Here is a 14209-nt window from a genome sequence, read left to right on the forward strand (position 1 = left end):
TTTCTTGGAGAAAGTTACAGGACACAAGTTCCTCCCCTTTCTTTATGACCCTTGCCCATTATTGCTTGTGACAAAACTGAGGCTTACTGGGAGTGGGAGGGGTGTACTACGCTTTCCTTACAACATTGCTTTGCTAGTGTTCAATCTCCTGAAGGTGGCAACATAACCCATGGATTCAGAACTATAATCCTGTGTCCTGTAATGTGCTCCAAGGAAGGGATTTTACATGCAAGACAAAAATGTTATATGTATGTATGTTTTGTTTGCCTTTTTTATTATGTTGAAGTTAAAAAAAACAAAACTGGATAAACAGGATACATTGCATTTAAATAACAGTTCCCTAAATGGTAAACACTTTTATTACTAATGGCTGTTTCTCTTTCACCCTCTGTACAGGAGGTGGATTCAGGCTTGTGTCTGCTGCTCATCTGGTAATCAGTCCACCCCAAAGGAGAAACCATGACTCCAGAACGGAAGAAACTGCTGAACATTTTCATCTTGGGCTTTGCCTTCATGTTCATGTTCACCGCTTTTCAGACTTGCGGCAATGTTGCGGTATGTCTTTAAGAAGAAAGCTTATCAATGTCCTTTTTAAACCTTACACAATTTTTTTTCAAAAGAGTTCTGTTAGTGTTTTTATCACTTGTATATCTTATTTTGTGCCGACCCTTTCCCTTTAGGTATGTTAGTGTAGTGTTCTTTTAACATAAAGAATATTAAAAGCGTTTTTTTTTTTTTTTAATGTTTGGGTAGATGGGGAAGTGTTGAAACCCCTGTTAGGTCTTTAATAGGGGCGAAAAACGTTAATTGGGCACAATGCGGAGAGTACCATAACGGCTGAAAACTCAGAGCATCGTGATAGCTTCTGTCCTCCCCGCTGGACGCAGGTCTGTGTCCCCCTCCAATGCCCACTGTTCTCCCCTGCCTGTGTTGTCAGAGGCAGCAGGGATCCAAGGGGATACAGAGGATCCAGCTGCTGGTGCCTAGTGAGAAGGAAAGAAGCTTTCAGGAAGCAGAGCAGGGCGGTGCAGGAGGAGACAGCACTCAGGATGCTGAGCTGGGCAGTGCAGGGAGTAGACAGCAGTCACAGGAGGCCAAGATCTCCTCCCATACTGCCCTCCTCAGCCTCCTGTGACAAGTGGAGGACTTAGGATAGAGAGCGGGTTACAAGCACTCAGCGATCAGAAATGATAGTATGCTTGCTGTGTCCCCAGTTATGAATGAATGGGAGGTGTTCTACATCACTTCCTGTTCATTCATGATTGGGGACATAGTAACTGATACTATCGCCACAGTTTATGAATGGACAGGAACACTCAGTATAGAGGCTTCCTGTTTATTCATAACAGGGGCTACAAAAATAAGAGATCTGGGACTCTGTGTCCTCAGTCCCTTTTTTCTATTTTGAAAGGGAAATATCAGAGGTCTGTTTAGAGCCCCCTATAGTAAAGTAAATCAATAATTTAAACATTTTTAAAAGGCTGGAAAAAGTCGTTTTTGGTTTCAGTTTTGGTCTAAAAATTTCATTTTGGTGCATCCCTAGTCTTTATTTCTGCTAATGTCCCTAATGGAGAGATTCACGCTCTGTGTGCCCTGAGAGAAAAGGAGATATTTTATGTCTTTTACAGAAATAAGGGAAACCGGTTGTAGTGACAATTGACGATGGTTGGATTCTCCTAACTGTGGAGAGATTCCCCCACTTCCTGTTGTGTCTCTGGGAAAGGAAACTAAAGAAATGTCCCCAATGGGACTCCAGTGCTTTTATTGCTGCCTTTGCCCGGTTACAGAGGTTTTGTTGGATTGTTGAGATTAGGTTGCAAATACATGGTAAATGTATTTTATTTTTATTTTCAGCCTTGCAGGGTTAATAAAAAAATTAGATTCCTCAAACCACACTAACAGCATGGATAAAAGAATCTCCCACTGTGTGCTTTGTATTCTGACAGCGGCACAGGCCGCTGTTGAAATACTTGAACAGTGCTTGCAGTGAGTCGCTAGCAAGCACTGTTCGGCTGAAGATTTCTCCAGCATGTCCCTTTTTGGCCTTTTGATTTGTGGGGAATAATTATATTCAATCTTGGGTTTTTATTGCTGGCTGCTTCTCCACTGGGAAGATTTCTCACCACTTCCTGTTTGATGACGATCATTAGATAGACTTCTGTCAAGGGGATAGAGCCACCTATGGATTGCATTTCAGCCAATTCCTGGTAAATCGGTTGAAAATCGCTCTGTGTGTGCCCAGCTTTAGTCATCAAACAGGAAGTGATGAGAAATATTCAGAGTGGTGATGCAGACCGCAGTAAAAACTAGGGATGCACCGATACCAAGTACAGTACTCGGTACATGTACAGATACTTTTCCAGCTCCAAGACTAGACAAGAGAAAAATTATAAAGTTAGGAGGCCGCGGTCATTTGTAAGGAGCACACGGAGCTCCTGGGATTTGTACATCTCTGTTTTTAATGTATGATTTTGTTTTTATAAATATATATAAGTTATGCACCGATACTAGTTTTGCGAGTATAATTACTGGTACTCGCCCAAGTACTCACAGATACGAGTACTGATACATTTTTGTTGTCATGTGACAGTTTTTCTAAAACAATACAGACTAATGATTTCAGGACAGTGGTGGAGCGCCAGAGCCAGGTCCCAGCTGCAACCCTGGTAGTTCTCATGAAAATGCCAAGTATCGGCATTGGCACTCAAAGTATCAGTGCAACCCTAGTAAAAACCCAACAAAATATAACCTTTCCTGACAAAAAAAAAGATATTAGTTGTAGTTCTACTACTTTAGGAAGTCCGGACTCAGGAAAACAGTGCTGCTGTCTTCCTATGAGAGCATGCAGCCACATTGATGTTATGCAGATTATGGTCTGACCCTTAGCCCTATTTTAGAAAACATCAACCAGTTATTGCCCAATACAAATTTCTAGTTCTATTTAAAGCATGTAAGCAAGATAGAAAATCTAGATTCGTTAGAGGTTTTATGGAATACTTCTACTTGTGATGGGGTTGTTGTTCCTCCTGTGTGGGGTATAATGCCTTCATACTGGAACCCTGCTGTTCTCCTTTAGTATAGAGATTAATAGACACCAGACTTTCCATTTCATAATACTTTTTCTGCAGAACAGATGGGGATGAGGGGAGTTAATGGTCCTTCAGATACCTCCGATCAGCAAGCAAGAATAGTCACCAGTGTAACACAAAACCACAAGAGTAACAACGTCATTCCTTTTAGTGAACCCCTGCGCCATCCCGAGCTTTGTCATGTTGACTTTTACAGTCTTCCACAATCTGCTCCCTGCTAGCACTCTACTTCAGAGATTGGTCTTCACATCTGTCGGTGAAGTCACTGAGAGGCCATATTTTTTTTTTACTATAACTATCATGGAGGATTGGAAAGTTGGCTATATCTTTGTTGTGGTTTAACCAGTTGACATCCGCGGTGTTAAACCCCCTTCCCATCCAGGCCATTTTAGAGACGGAGAGACGGCAACCCGCAGATGCTGCAGTGCCGTCCGTCCGTTTTTTTACTACGGGCGGACGGCAAAAGGTTAATGTGTATTGTAGAGCAGGGCTTAAAGGAACCAAATGATGGGAACCAGGGGTATGGAACTGGAGCCCTGAATAATAATCTTCGATTTAGAATTCGATAATCTCTCATCTTTACCAATGCGGGTTGAGACAATGATGAGGCTAACCAATCAGGAATCTGATTACTCATCATGAACGTCTTCCTACTTCCCAGCACTGCCAGTGGATATGTTGGTGTGGTTGGTTAGATTGCTGTCTCCCGGTAATGATGAGTCAGATGACATTGGAGTAACATTGTCAGTCGCTGTTCTGCATTACACAAAAAAAGCAAAAATCTCCCTAGTTGGAGCTAGCTTTGTTTGCGATCTGCTCTGTAACGAATATATCATTTTCCTTGAGCTGTTCTATTCTAGCTATTCATATGTATAGTAAAAACAAGCCATTGATGTCATCAAAGAGATCAGTTAATGAATTTTCTCAAGGATGTATTAAAGATACCCCCCAAAAAAAATGCCAAATAACACTGATGACTTAAAGGAGAGCTCCGCAAAAATAAAAACGTACCCTTGCAGTGGGGCTACACCCCCACTTAACCCTTTAAGTGCTCCTTTTGTCCAAGGCACTCAAAGCAGATTTACTTACCTGATCATCTCTCCCTCTGGGCTGCTAGACTGGTCCCCGCATCTTTTCTCCCCTTGGCTCCGGCTGTCTATGGACTGCTGACGTCATCCCATCTTATGCAGGACCATTGACCTGCATTAGACGTGAGGATGCTGAGGAACATTCCATAGTTGGAGAGAGGTGAGTGCCGACATCCACAGGACCGAGGATCAGGTGAGTAAAACATATTTGATACATAGTAGATCCCATCGCACTCCTGACCGGATTGAACCCACAAAAAAGTTGGGTGGGTACTTAAAGTGACTGCAGATGCCTCTTCATATCAAACGTAACAAGTCAAAAGTCACTTGCACTCCATTTCAAATTATAGTCAATCTTCTTTATTGACCATGGTAGTGTCCCATTGCTGAGCGACGTTTCAGAACCAAGTGGTCTCTCCTTCAGCGCTTTTGTTTGCCTGAAGAAGGGACCACTTGATTCGGAAACGTTGCTTAGTAATGTGACACTACCATGGTCAATAAAGAAGATTGACTATAATTTGAAATGGAGTGCAAGTGACTTTTGACTTGTTACGTAAAACATATTTGAGCCCCCTAGACAAAGCCAGCACTTAACCCCTGCAGTGTTGGGGGTAGCCCCACTGCAAGGGTAAGTTTATCATTTCAGGGATTCTTTTTGCTTTCACACGAAGTGACAAACACTATTATTTTTGTAACACGTTTTTTTTTTTTTTCTTCTCCACAGCAAACCATCATCTCCAGCTTAAATAACACTGAATTCCATGGCAGTGGTTATACGAGGTATGTTGAATGTAATGTAAAAAATTACCTGTTTCTAGCAAGGGCAGTAAAATCTTACCCTGTTGGCATGCCGCCCCAAAAATGTTTAAAGCGCAGCCCCCATTCAACAAGTGAAATCGGCCAGGGGACTAGTAATGATGTCCAGCAAACTTGCAACTTTGCTAAAGCCAGAAAGTTAATTGTGGTTACCTTGCCTTACTGGCATCAGAACTGTTTCTCTTCCCATACAAGTCTGTGTGAATGCAGACCGGATCTAGTGCAGCTGTGCATGGTCCCCAGTCAGCTTCTAGCTTTTATTTTCAAAGCTTAAGGTGGATGCTGATTGGTTGCTATGCACAGCTCCTCCAGATTCTGTCTGCTCCAGTTTTAGTACTTATCCTCCCCCCCATGTATTTTCATAACGGTCCTTTTAGGCTCTGCTCACACAGAACGTTCTGGGATTCTTGCAGCAAGAACCTATGGATTTTTGTGGCAGGAATGCTAGGCGTCGCCATTCAGGTGCAACTGCATCACTCAGCGCTAGTCTGCATGTAACCTGGGATTCTTGCTCCAGAAATATGTAAGTGCTTGCTGCAGGAATCCTAGAACGCCTGAGTGAATGGGGCCTTAAAAGATCAGCTAAAGCTAAAATACAAGATATCTAAAAAGAACAGTCTGCAGCATACATATGATGTATTTGTTTTATTCACAGCATGGCCATCATATATGGAGTGTTTTCAGCCTCCAATCTCATAGCACCTTCTGTAGTTGCCTTGATTGGCTGTCAACTATCAATGTTCCTGAGTGGTATATTTTACAGGTACGTAACTACTATTGAAATGTTACAATTGCATTCAATAGGATGACCATGCCCTATGACTGAATCTAAAAGGTAACCTAAGGCAGTGGCTCCAAATATGCTTGCAGATGCGGTTTGTTTTTTTTGTTTAAATTAAATCTATGTCTATTTGCTATAGGGAATTGATGAATTAATGATGCAGTCGAACATACAGTATAGCATGTTGTCTCCTGGCAGTCTTTTTTTTTTTTTTCTTCTTTTCCAGTTACGCTCTGATCAGGCTGGTGCATACTGAACTGGGCTGCCATCTTCTCAGACAGTATGACTCTTCTCCCCTTATCAATAAAACCAGGGAGATAAGATGAGACATCCTATTGTGCTGTGATCTAGAGAAGCTCAAACACACAACCTGAGGGTGGCAGCTTCCAGTTCAGCAGCCATGGCAGAAAATGCTGATCTCTCCATTTTAGTCCTATTATTATACCTACAGACGCTTATCTGTGGGTTAGAGGTAGTAGGGAATGTGCAAAGCAAATTGGCAATGTGACATTTCACTATATTTTAAAGAATAACTCTACTTTTCTTACCTTTTTGTGTTACATCCGTATTCAGGGTTTAACATAAAACATAGTCAAATCCAGCAGCCCCCCCATTACCTAAATTGTGGAGTTCTTCTCCCTGTGGGCTGTTGACCTCACTTTTCTTTGCTGCTTTTAAGTAGGGCTGTGAAAATTAAAGATTAATTTCTCGATTAATCGTTAAACTTTTTAATCGATTAAAATTATTTTGATCGCTAATGAGAACACTCACCTCTCTGCAAAGCTATACAGCTTGGTCCCCCAACCAGCTTGCTATTTGACTGTGAAATAGCATTGCACCATGATTTCTACACCCATAAGCATGGTTAAACTGTTGACAGACAGTTCAAAGCAGCATAACCTGGTTAGATACCAATGCAAGCATGCATCTGAGCAGCAATCGGAGCATGCATGTTTATAGAAAGACCTTTTGTATGAGAGAAAGGTGGTCAGATCATGTGTTCATCCAATCTGCATCTCATGTTGGTCGCTTTTAAGTTACTATCTGACCTACATATTTCCACAAATCTTCTGCAACCATTTAGGTAGGCCCTTGCTTTACATAGTTGTTGGTAGATCTAAAGGATGACCTACAATCAAATTGTAATTGGCACTCATTTATCAAGATTGCTGATGGCACACGTTCATACGGTGCCATCTGCATATTGCAAGAATTTCACTGTACAAGAATTTAAACCTGTACCAATAATGTTGCTAGAGTAGGTATTACAATAACAATACAGTATGCATTAAAAATATACATGTTTGGCCCCAAAACCATTTTCCTTCTGCCAGATGAAGCAATAATGGGCAGCAGCAAGCAGTCCTAGCCAACTAATCTGAGGGTTGGCAGATCGTTCGGATGCAATGGATAACCTTGCCTCTGCAGGCCAGCCTGCACTGGAGGCACTGACCCATACTCTCTCCCTCCTGCTCAATATCATTATCATTGCCCTGAAACTGGGATTTATTTTTTTCAACATACCTCATTGCGTATGGTAGAAGACTAGCTAAGCAAACGTGAATTATTTATTTGTACTGACGACTTCTTCGTTTTTTTCTTTTAGTGCCTACATTGCAATGTTCATCCAGCCATACACCTGGTCATTTTACACGTTGTCAGTTTTAATCGGGATTGCTGCTGCCGGTGAGACTTTTGTGCTTTTATTTAAAAGATGTTCTCCTTCATCCTTGGTCATGACAGAAATATAAGGGCAACCGTGGCTGACTTGCTTTTGAAAATACTAGTTTCTTGACTGTTCTGCTGACTCAGAGCCTTAAAGTGACATTGTCTTCAGATTTAAAAAGCTTAAAAAAGAAAAACCAAAGGAAAGGGTCAAAAGCTACTTGTCCCGCAACCCACCCGCAACAGGTATCATGCACATGTGGAAGTTCTGGGTGCTCAAAATGACCCTTCCCAGACCTTCATTTCAAACAAAATCTTGTGCATATTCTTTTTAACAAATGACACCGCAAAGCTTCTAATTCACTCCCTTGTAATCTCTCTCCTTAACTACTGTAACTCCCTCCTTGTTGGCCTACCACTAAACAGGCTATCCCCCCTTCAGTCTGTCATGAGTGGTGCTGCCAGACTCATCCACCTTGCCAACCATTTAGTGTCCATTCCCTCTCTGTCAATCTCACCACTGGCTCCCACTTGCCCAACAAATAAAATGCAAAATACTAATTACAACAACATACAAAGCCATCTAAAAATCTGCCCCAAACTACATCACCAACCTCATCTCAAAATATCACCCAAACCGTCCTCCGCTCCTCTTTCAAGACCTCCAACTCTCTCGTCACCTCCTCCCATGCTGGCCTCCAGGACTTTTCCAGACTGTCTCCTGGAACTCTCTACCCCAATCTGTCAGCTTATCTCCTACTTTGTCCACATATAGGCGATCCTTGGAAAACTCATCTCTGCAGGGAAGCCTATCCCACCATAACATAAAAACTGTCCTTTTTACTTCTTCCATGAAATCATTCCACACAATTATTACGTTTTTGTATCACTTGCCCCTCCTAAATTGTAAGCTCTCACAAGCAGGGCCCTCCTAGCCCTCCTGTGTTGAAATTGTATTGTAACTGTACACTCTCCCATTTTGTAAAGTGCTGTGCAAACTTGGCGCCAAATCTTTATTTTGTGCATGTTATTTACAAGCCTCCCTTGTGTAGATCTCCAAAAGCCCTGAGACTGCTGTTGGGTGACAGCATTTTGGATGTGATGTCAGCAGCCCCATCAAAGATGCTGGCACCCAACTAGCACTGTGCAGCCACTGTAGCCATTAGGACTACAGGGCTGTGGGATTGCGTACATTTAGCAGGGTTATCGGCATTCTAACCACTGATAACTCTCACTCTGAAGAGGTCTTGGGGCTCTGTGATAACATCACAGGGTCAGTGAAGAGGAATTCCATGCTTCAGAACAGAATAAGTTAAAAAAAAAAAAATACAGAGGGATAACAAATTGTTGAGTGCGTTTGTCGTTTGTTTTGCTTTCATAAACACTGTCCCAGCATAATGTATTTGTTGACTGCTAGAAATAATCCTTCACAGTACGGGCCATTCTTTATTTTCTTCCCCAGTGCTCTGGACTGCTCAAGGCACCTGTCTGACTATAAACTCAGATGACAAGACAATTGGGCGGAACAGTGGTATCTTCTGGGCCCTACTGCAGTTCAGGTGAGCTATGGCTTCTTCCTGTTTGTTTAATGAGTAGATGTTTAGCAAATAAGTAGAAATCAAGTCTGCCACTGCAGAAATATAATTTCCAGATCCTATAGGTTGCAGTATTTCATTGTTCTTACACCTTGCTATCGAATATATTCCAACAAGTTGTCATTTGTTTTTGACAGTATGCTTTTTGGAAACCTTTATATCTATGTTGCATGGAAGGGAGAAGCTGTCATATCAGGTATGTTGTGTTTTCATTTGTGGTATGAGGAGCACATCTTGTTACTCACTGAGTGAATCCTGTTGTTTGTTAAATTAGGAAAACCAGATGTGTTTATTTTTCAGGTTTATTATTATTATTAATAAAAAATAATGCACAAACTGCCCTCAGCTATATCTGTCCCCCAGTTGACAAGGCAGATGGTAGGGACTGCCCCTTATGTAGAGGTACCTTGATGTGGCAGTGTGGTTTCAATGTGCATTTGCAAATGTATGCAACAGAGACCTCAGTGTTGTGTGTCTCCCTCTCCAATTCAAATAAGCTTTAATGGTAGGACCAAATACATTATAGCATTGCCAAAACAGTTATTGTGGGATGGATGGATGCACATGAAGGGGGGAAGGAATAAGTCCTAGGACATTTTTGGGGTAAAGGATAATATGAAAGCAATAGGTGAATCCAAGAATGTTAGGTTAAGGGATAACATAAAGGAGGATAGGGGGCTGAGTGCTGGGAGGCAGGGCCGGCCTTAGGGGTGTGCGAGCCGTGCGGCCGCACAGGGCGCCATGGCAACAAGGGCGCCGTGCGGCCGTCACAGCTCAGGAATGTTTTCTCTCTTCTCTCCCCTCTTTCCTTCTTTATAAAGCTACAATGTAAGGGAAATGAAGTGGGGCCTGTGCTATACAGTAATACCTTGGTTTACCAGTAACTTGGTTTGAGAGTGTTTTGTAAGACAAGCAAACATTTCTGAAAAATGTTGCTTTGATATACAAGCAATGTCTTGCAAGAAGAGCAAAATTTTGTAGAAAAGCACCACCCGAACAAGGCTGTAGCAGTGCGAGCGATGAGTCTGTTTAACGACAATGCATGTCACATTGGATAGATTCCTTGTTAAGGTTTCACGAAATGAAAAAGATTCCATTGAGTCAAGAGATAGCAGTGATTCCATTAGTGATAGTGAAAGTCGTCCTACACAATAATCCTCCTCTCTTGTCCCCCTCTCACCAGCCACGAAGGTACCTGTAATTGGTTTAGTTTTCTTTATATTTTGTACAGGTTTATATTACAGTATTGTGATCATTTTTATATGAATATTTTTGGGTTGTGGAACGTATCATCTGAATTTCCATTATTTCCTATGGGGAAATTCGCTTTGATATACAAGCGCTTTGGATTACAAGCATGCTTCTGGAACGAATTATGCTCGTAAACCAAGGTATCACTGTACTTATTTTATCTGCTAGGGCAGTTCCTACTTAGTTCCTGCACATGTAGTTCGAGTTCCTGCACATGTAGCAAAAGATAAAATTGGGTGCAGGTTTGTCAGGAGGTAGCCCAAGCCCCTTGTGCTCCTCTGTTCATATGTCAGCGCATTTTTTAATCTCGTTTTCAGTTGTCCAATGAGAAGCAGGCATAGCTGCTTAAATCATGTATAGAAATGTGCGGCTCAGCCCGTTTCCATTAACGTCTATGGAGCGAGCTGATCAGCGTGACAAAAGAAGCTCGGGGACTATTTCAAGGGACAGACGTATTTGTACGCGTGATCGGCACACATTGGAATGTATGGGATTTTGTTTGCTGTATTTCAACGCAGAAAATCGCCCTGGTGTGAACGGGGCCTAAAGTAGAATTAAAGTCTTGTATATATTTTTCTCTTTTTGTTTTTACATGCATCAACTGCTAGCAAGCAGTAGATATGTGCAAAAACATAAAAAGAATAAATAAAAGTTACCAAAGAGGTAAATACTTTCCTCTGTCCCCGCCGCTCGCTCCCATCTGCAGCATTCAGCTTCCCCCAACCGCCATGCAGGAAGATCGTCAGAGGGGACAAGAGGAGAGACTCAATAGAAGTCAATGCACGCAGCCGTGATCGTGCACGCCGGACAGACTCCGTGGGACACAGCAGTCAGCGCTGAATCAGATACCGGCACCAGCGCTGGAGGGACTGCTGGAAACTAATTGGAAGAAGATGATCAGATCACAGAGGCATCATTTAAGGCAAGTCCCTACAGCAGGATTGGGACTTTGACTTTAATGTCACTTTAATTGTACGGTGAACTACTTCCTCACAGCTACCATTGCTGCAGCCCTAAAAATAACTTCTATAGGTGTGCTGTATTTGTCATCTCATAGAAAAATAAAAGCAGAGAAAGCCATGGTAATAAAAGGAAACTTGAATGGTTTAATTTGTTGTTGTTGCCTTAGGTCTGTTTGTTTATAAATGGGATAAGAGTGGCCAATCGAGAGTCAAATTTGTACTCCAGAGCGAAAAACATTTGCAATTGCAGTGTTCCCCACTTCAAGTGTTAATTGCTTGTTATGCTTGGGGATAATGAGAGTGGTGATTTACTGTATTTGCCGTATTTCCTGCTGCCCAGAAAGTCAGCGCTCTCCTTCACTGTCCCATGCTCCGGAATGTGGCAGAGCCCTTGGTGTCCTCCAGTGCAATGCAGGACTGCTGGTGCAGCCTTTCCAGTTAGAAGCAGTAAAACGCATGCTTTCTCTGCCATTACCACAACACATAAGTGAATGGGACCATTATGATTTTTATTAAATACATAGCTGCATTACACACTGTTCTCTATATCTGTCTGGAGTTCAGCTTTAATGATGCATCATAGTCTGGTTATGGAGTGGTGGCAGTTTTAATGTTACTTGTGAGTAGTAGTCAGAGTTTTTGGATAAGATCCACATTATAATAAACTCAGACTGGGCCTAGTGTAAGATCGGAAGGAAGGAAAACTGAAGATGATGCCTGCAGAAGCTGATTACATTTCAGATGCCACTTTTATAGTCTGCATTGCAGAGTTAAACCTAAGGCATGATTAGTTTCTACATGCATTGCTTCTAGTTTCTTATGTTCTGTTTATATAAGGCATAATGTGTTCTGTTCCTTCATTTTTAGGATCAATAGAAGATAAAGCAGATGACTTGTAGATTTCTTGCTTTAGTCTTATTTTCTGAACTATCCTCAAAGCACAACAAGATTTTAGAACTGAAAAATTGGCATTAAGCAACTTACAGCCAATGCAGGGAGCAGTGATGATGTACAAAGCACAGCTGCCATAGCAACCAATCTGATTTCACCATCATCAGTATGGCACAGAGAGAGTAATGAAAATCAATTCTAATTGGGTAACGAGGGTTCCTACTACTGCAGTTTCCTTGTCTGAATGAATAAGTCCAATAGACTGCTAGCATAACAGCCTGTAATGAAAGCTGCTTCACAGCCAATCCAATACCCATTTAAAAGGTGTCCAGTTCTGTGTATGTGGAGAACTTTTTAACCTTTTTGCTGCCATGGCGGTTTTTTGCACACATAGTAATCCAGAATTTAGGCCTGAAAATTATATAAAACTCCTCGAGAGCTATATATTTTCTGAAAGCACAGACCCTGTAGAATAAAATAGTGACCGTTGCAAATTTTTACGTCGCTTGATATTAGCACGCCTTATCAAACCCAAAATTGCAGTAAAAATTGCACTTAAGTAAATTTTAGTGCACAAAACACAATTTTTTTTTTTTTTTTTTTTATTGAAAATTGTGTGCGCCTGTGAAATGGCGAAATACAGTACCCAAAATTGTCGATAGGCAACACTTTAACCCCTTCATGACTGAGGCCCTTTTTTCATTTTTTGCACCCATGTTATATTCCACATTTTAGGCCTGAAAATGACTTAAAACCCCCCAACATTATATATTTTCTGAATGCCAAGACCCTATAGAATAAAATGGTGGTAGTTGCAAATTTTTATGTTGCGCAATATTAGCGCAACTCCTTATTAAACCCCAACATTTAGTGAAAAATTTAATTTAATGCCCCAAAACACAACAAAATACCAATTTTTTAAATGACATATAAAAGATGAGGTTACAACGAGTAAAACGATACCCAACATGCATAGGTTACAAATTGCGTGCGTCCGTGAAACGGCGAAAAACTGCAGTACCCCAAAAAGTCAATAGAAGACGCTTTAAAAGCCCCCACAGGTCATCAATTTAGAGATACCCCAAAATACTGGCCCTAGAATTATTGCTCTCACTCCGGCGTGCGCGGCGATACCCAACATGTGTAGCGTGTTCGTCGTTTTCATGCGTAGGCGCACCCGACGCGTGTTTACATGGCAACGCGCGTGCTCGCGTGGGGGACTTTAAAAATTTTTTTTTTTTATTATTATTAGATTGATTTTATTTAATTTTAATTGAAAAAGCTTTTTTTTTTTTTTTAACTTTACTTTGACTGCTATCACATAGAGGGGCTTACAAGCCCCCCCATGTGATAGCAGATGGTCGTGACAGGTACTCTTTAAGGTGATGCTGGGGGTCCAAAAGACCCCCAGTGTCACCTTTACACTGGAAATAAGCTATTGAAGTGCAGATCGCACTTCAATAGCTTATAGCTGGGCTGCAGGAGCCCAGAACTGACAGCCCAGGGACCGGAAGTGATGCAATCTGCATCCCTCCCGGTCCCATAGAACGGGGAGGGGATGGATGAACGGCCCCTTCTTCGGGACACAGAAGCGTTGTAAAGCCGACAGTCGGCTCTACAATTTTAAACAGAGTCCCGGCGGCAAAAGTCGCCGGGAGTCTGTTTAAACAGCCCCGATGCTGGCGACGTACAGTCACGAAGGGGTTAAAAGGTCATCAGTTTAGAGTTAACAGTGAATATTGGCCCTAGAATTATTTCGGTCATGCTGGCACATGCGGCAGTACCTGCCGTGTATAGCACAATCGTCGTTTTTTACACTTTGACCCCTAGTGTCACCTTTCCACTTTAAAGAAGATATTCAAGCGCAGATCATGCTTGATCAGCTTCTTCCGTGGCTTCTCTAGCCGGGGAATAACCGCTGAGGAGCCGGAAGTGATGCAATCCGCATCGGTTCCAGCTCCATTCAGCGGGCAGGAGATTGGTGAATGGATGTTCGCTGGTCTCTCTCCTTGCTTCCCCCCCCCCCCCAAAATCTGGGTCCTGCGCCCGCAGTAGGGCGGCCGAGCCCGCG

The 14209-nt window shown here is 42.1% G+C and overlaps 1 protein-coding gene across 3 annotated transcripts in view; it reads left to right on the forward strand.

Moving 5' to 3' along the window:
* Positions 1-404: 404 nt before the first annotated feature.
* MFSD11 (major facilitator superfamily domain containing 11) overlaps positions 405-14209 on the forward strand; it is a 45396-nt gene continuing 31591 nt past the window's right edge. For 2 of the 3 annotated variants that reach the window (XM_018555684.1, XM_018555683.1), the window contains exons 1-6: positions 405-555; positions 4902-4957; positions 5649-5756; positions 7381-7460; positions 8902-8998; positions 9172-9230. In XM_018555684.1, coding sequence (XP_018411186.1) covers positions 460-555; positions 4902-4957; positions 5649-5756; positions 7381-7460; positions 8902-8998; positions 9172-9230 — 496 coding nt within the window. In that variant the 5' untranslated portion in view covers positions 405-459. The remainder of the gene's footprint in view (positions 556-4901; positions 4958-5648; positions 5757-7380; positions 7461-8901; positions 8999-9171; positions 9231-14209) is intronic. The other variant, XM_018555685.1, reaches the window with a different exon arrangement.

The sequence above is a fragment of the Nanorana parkeri genome, unplaced genomic scaffold (assembly GCF_000935625.1).
Source record: "Nanorana parkeri isolate BGI_ZX_2015 unplaced genomic scaffold, ASM93562v1 scaffold209, whole genome shotgun sequence".
Lineage (NCBI taxonomy): Eukaryota > Metazoa > Chordata > Amphibia > Anura > Dicroglossidae > Nanorana > Nanorana parkeri.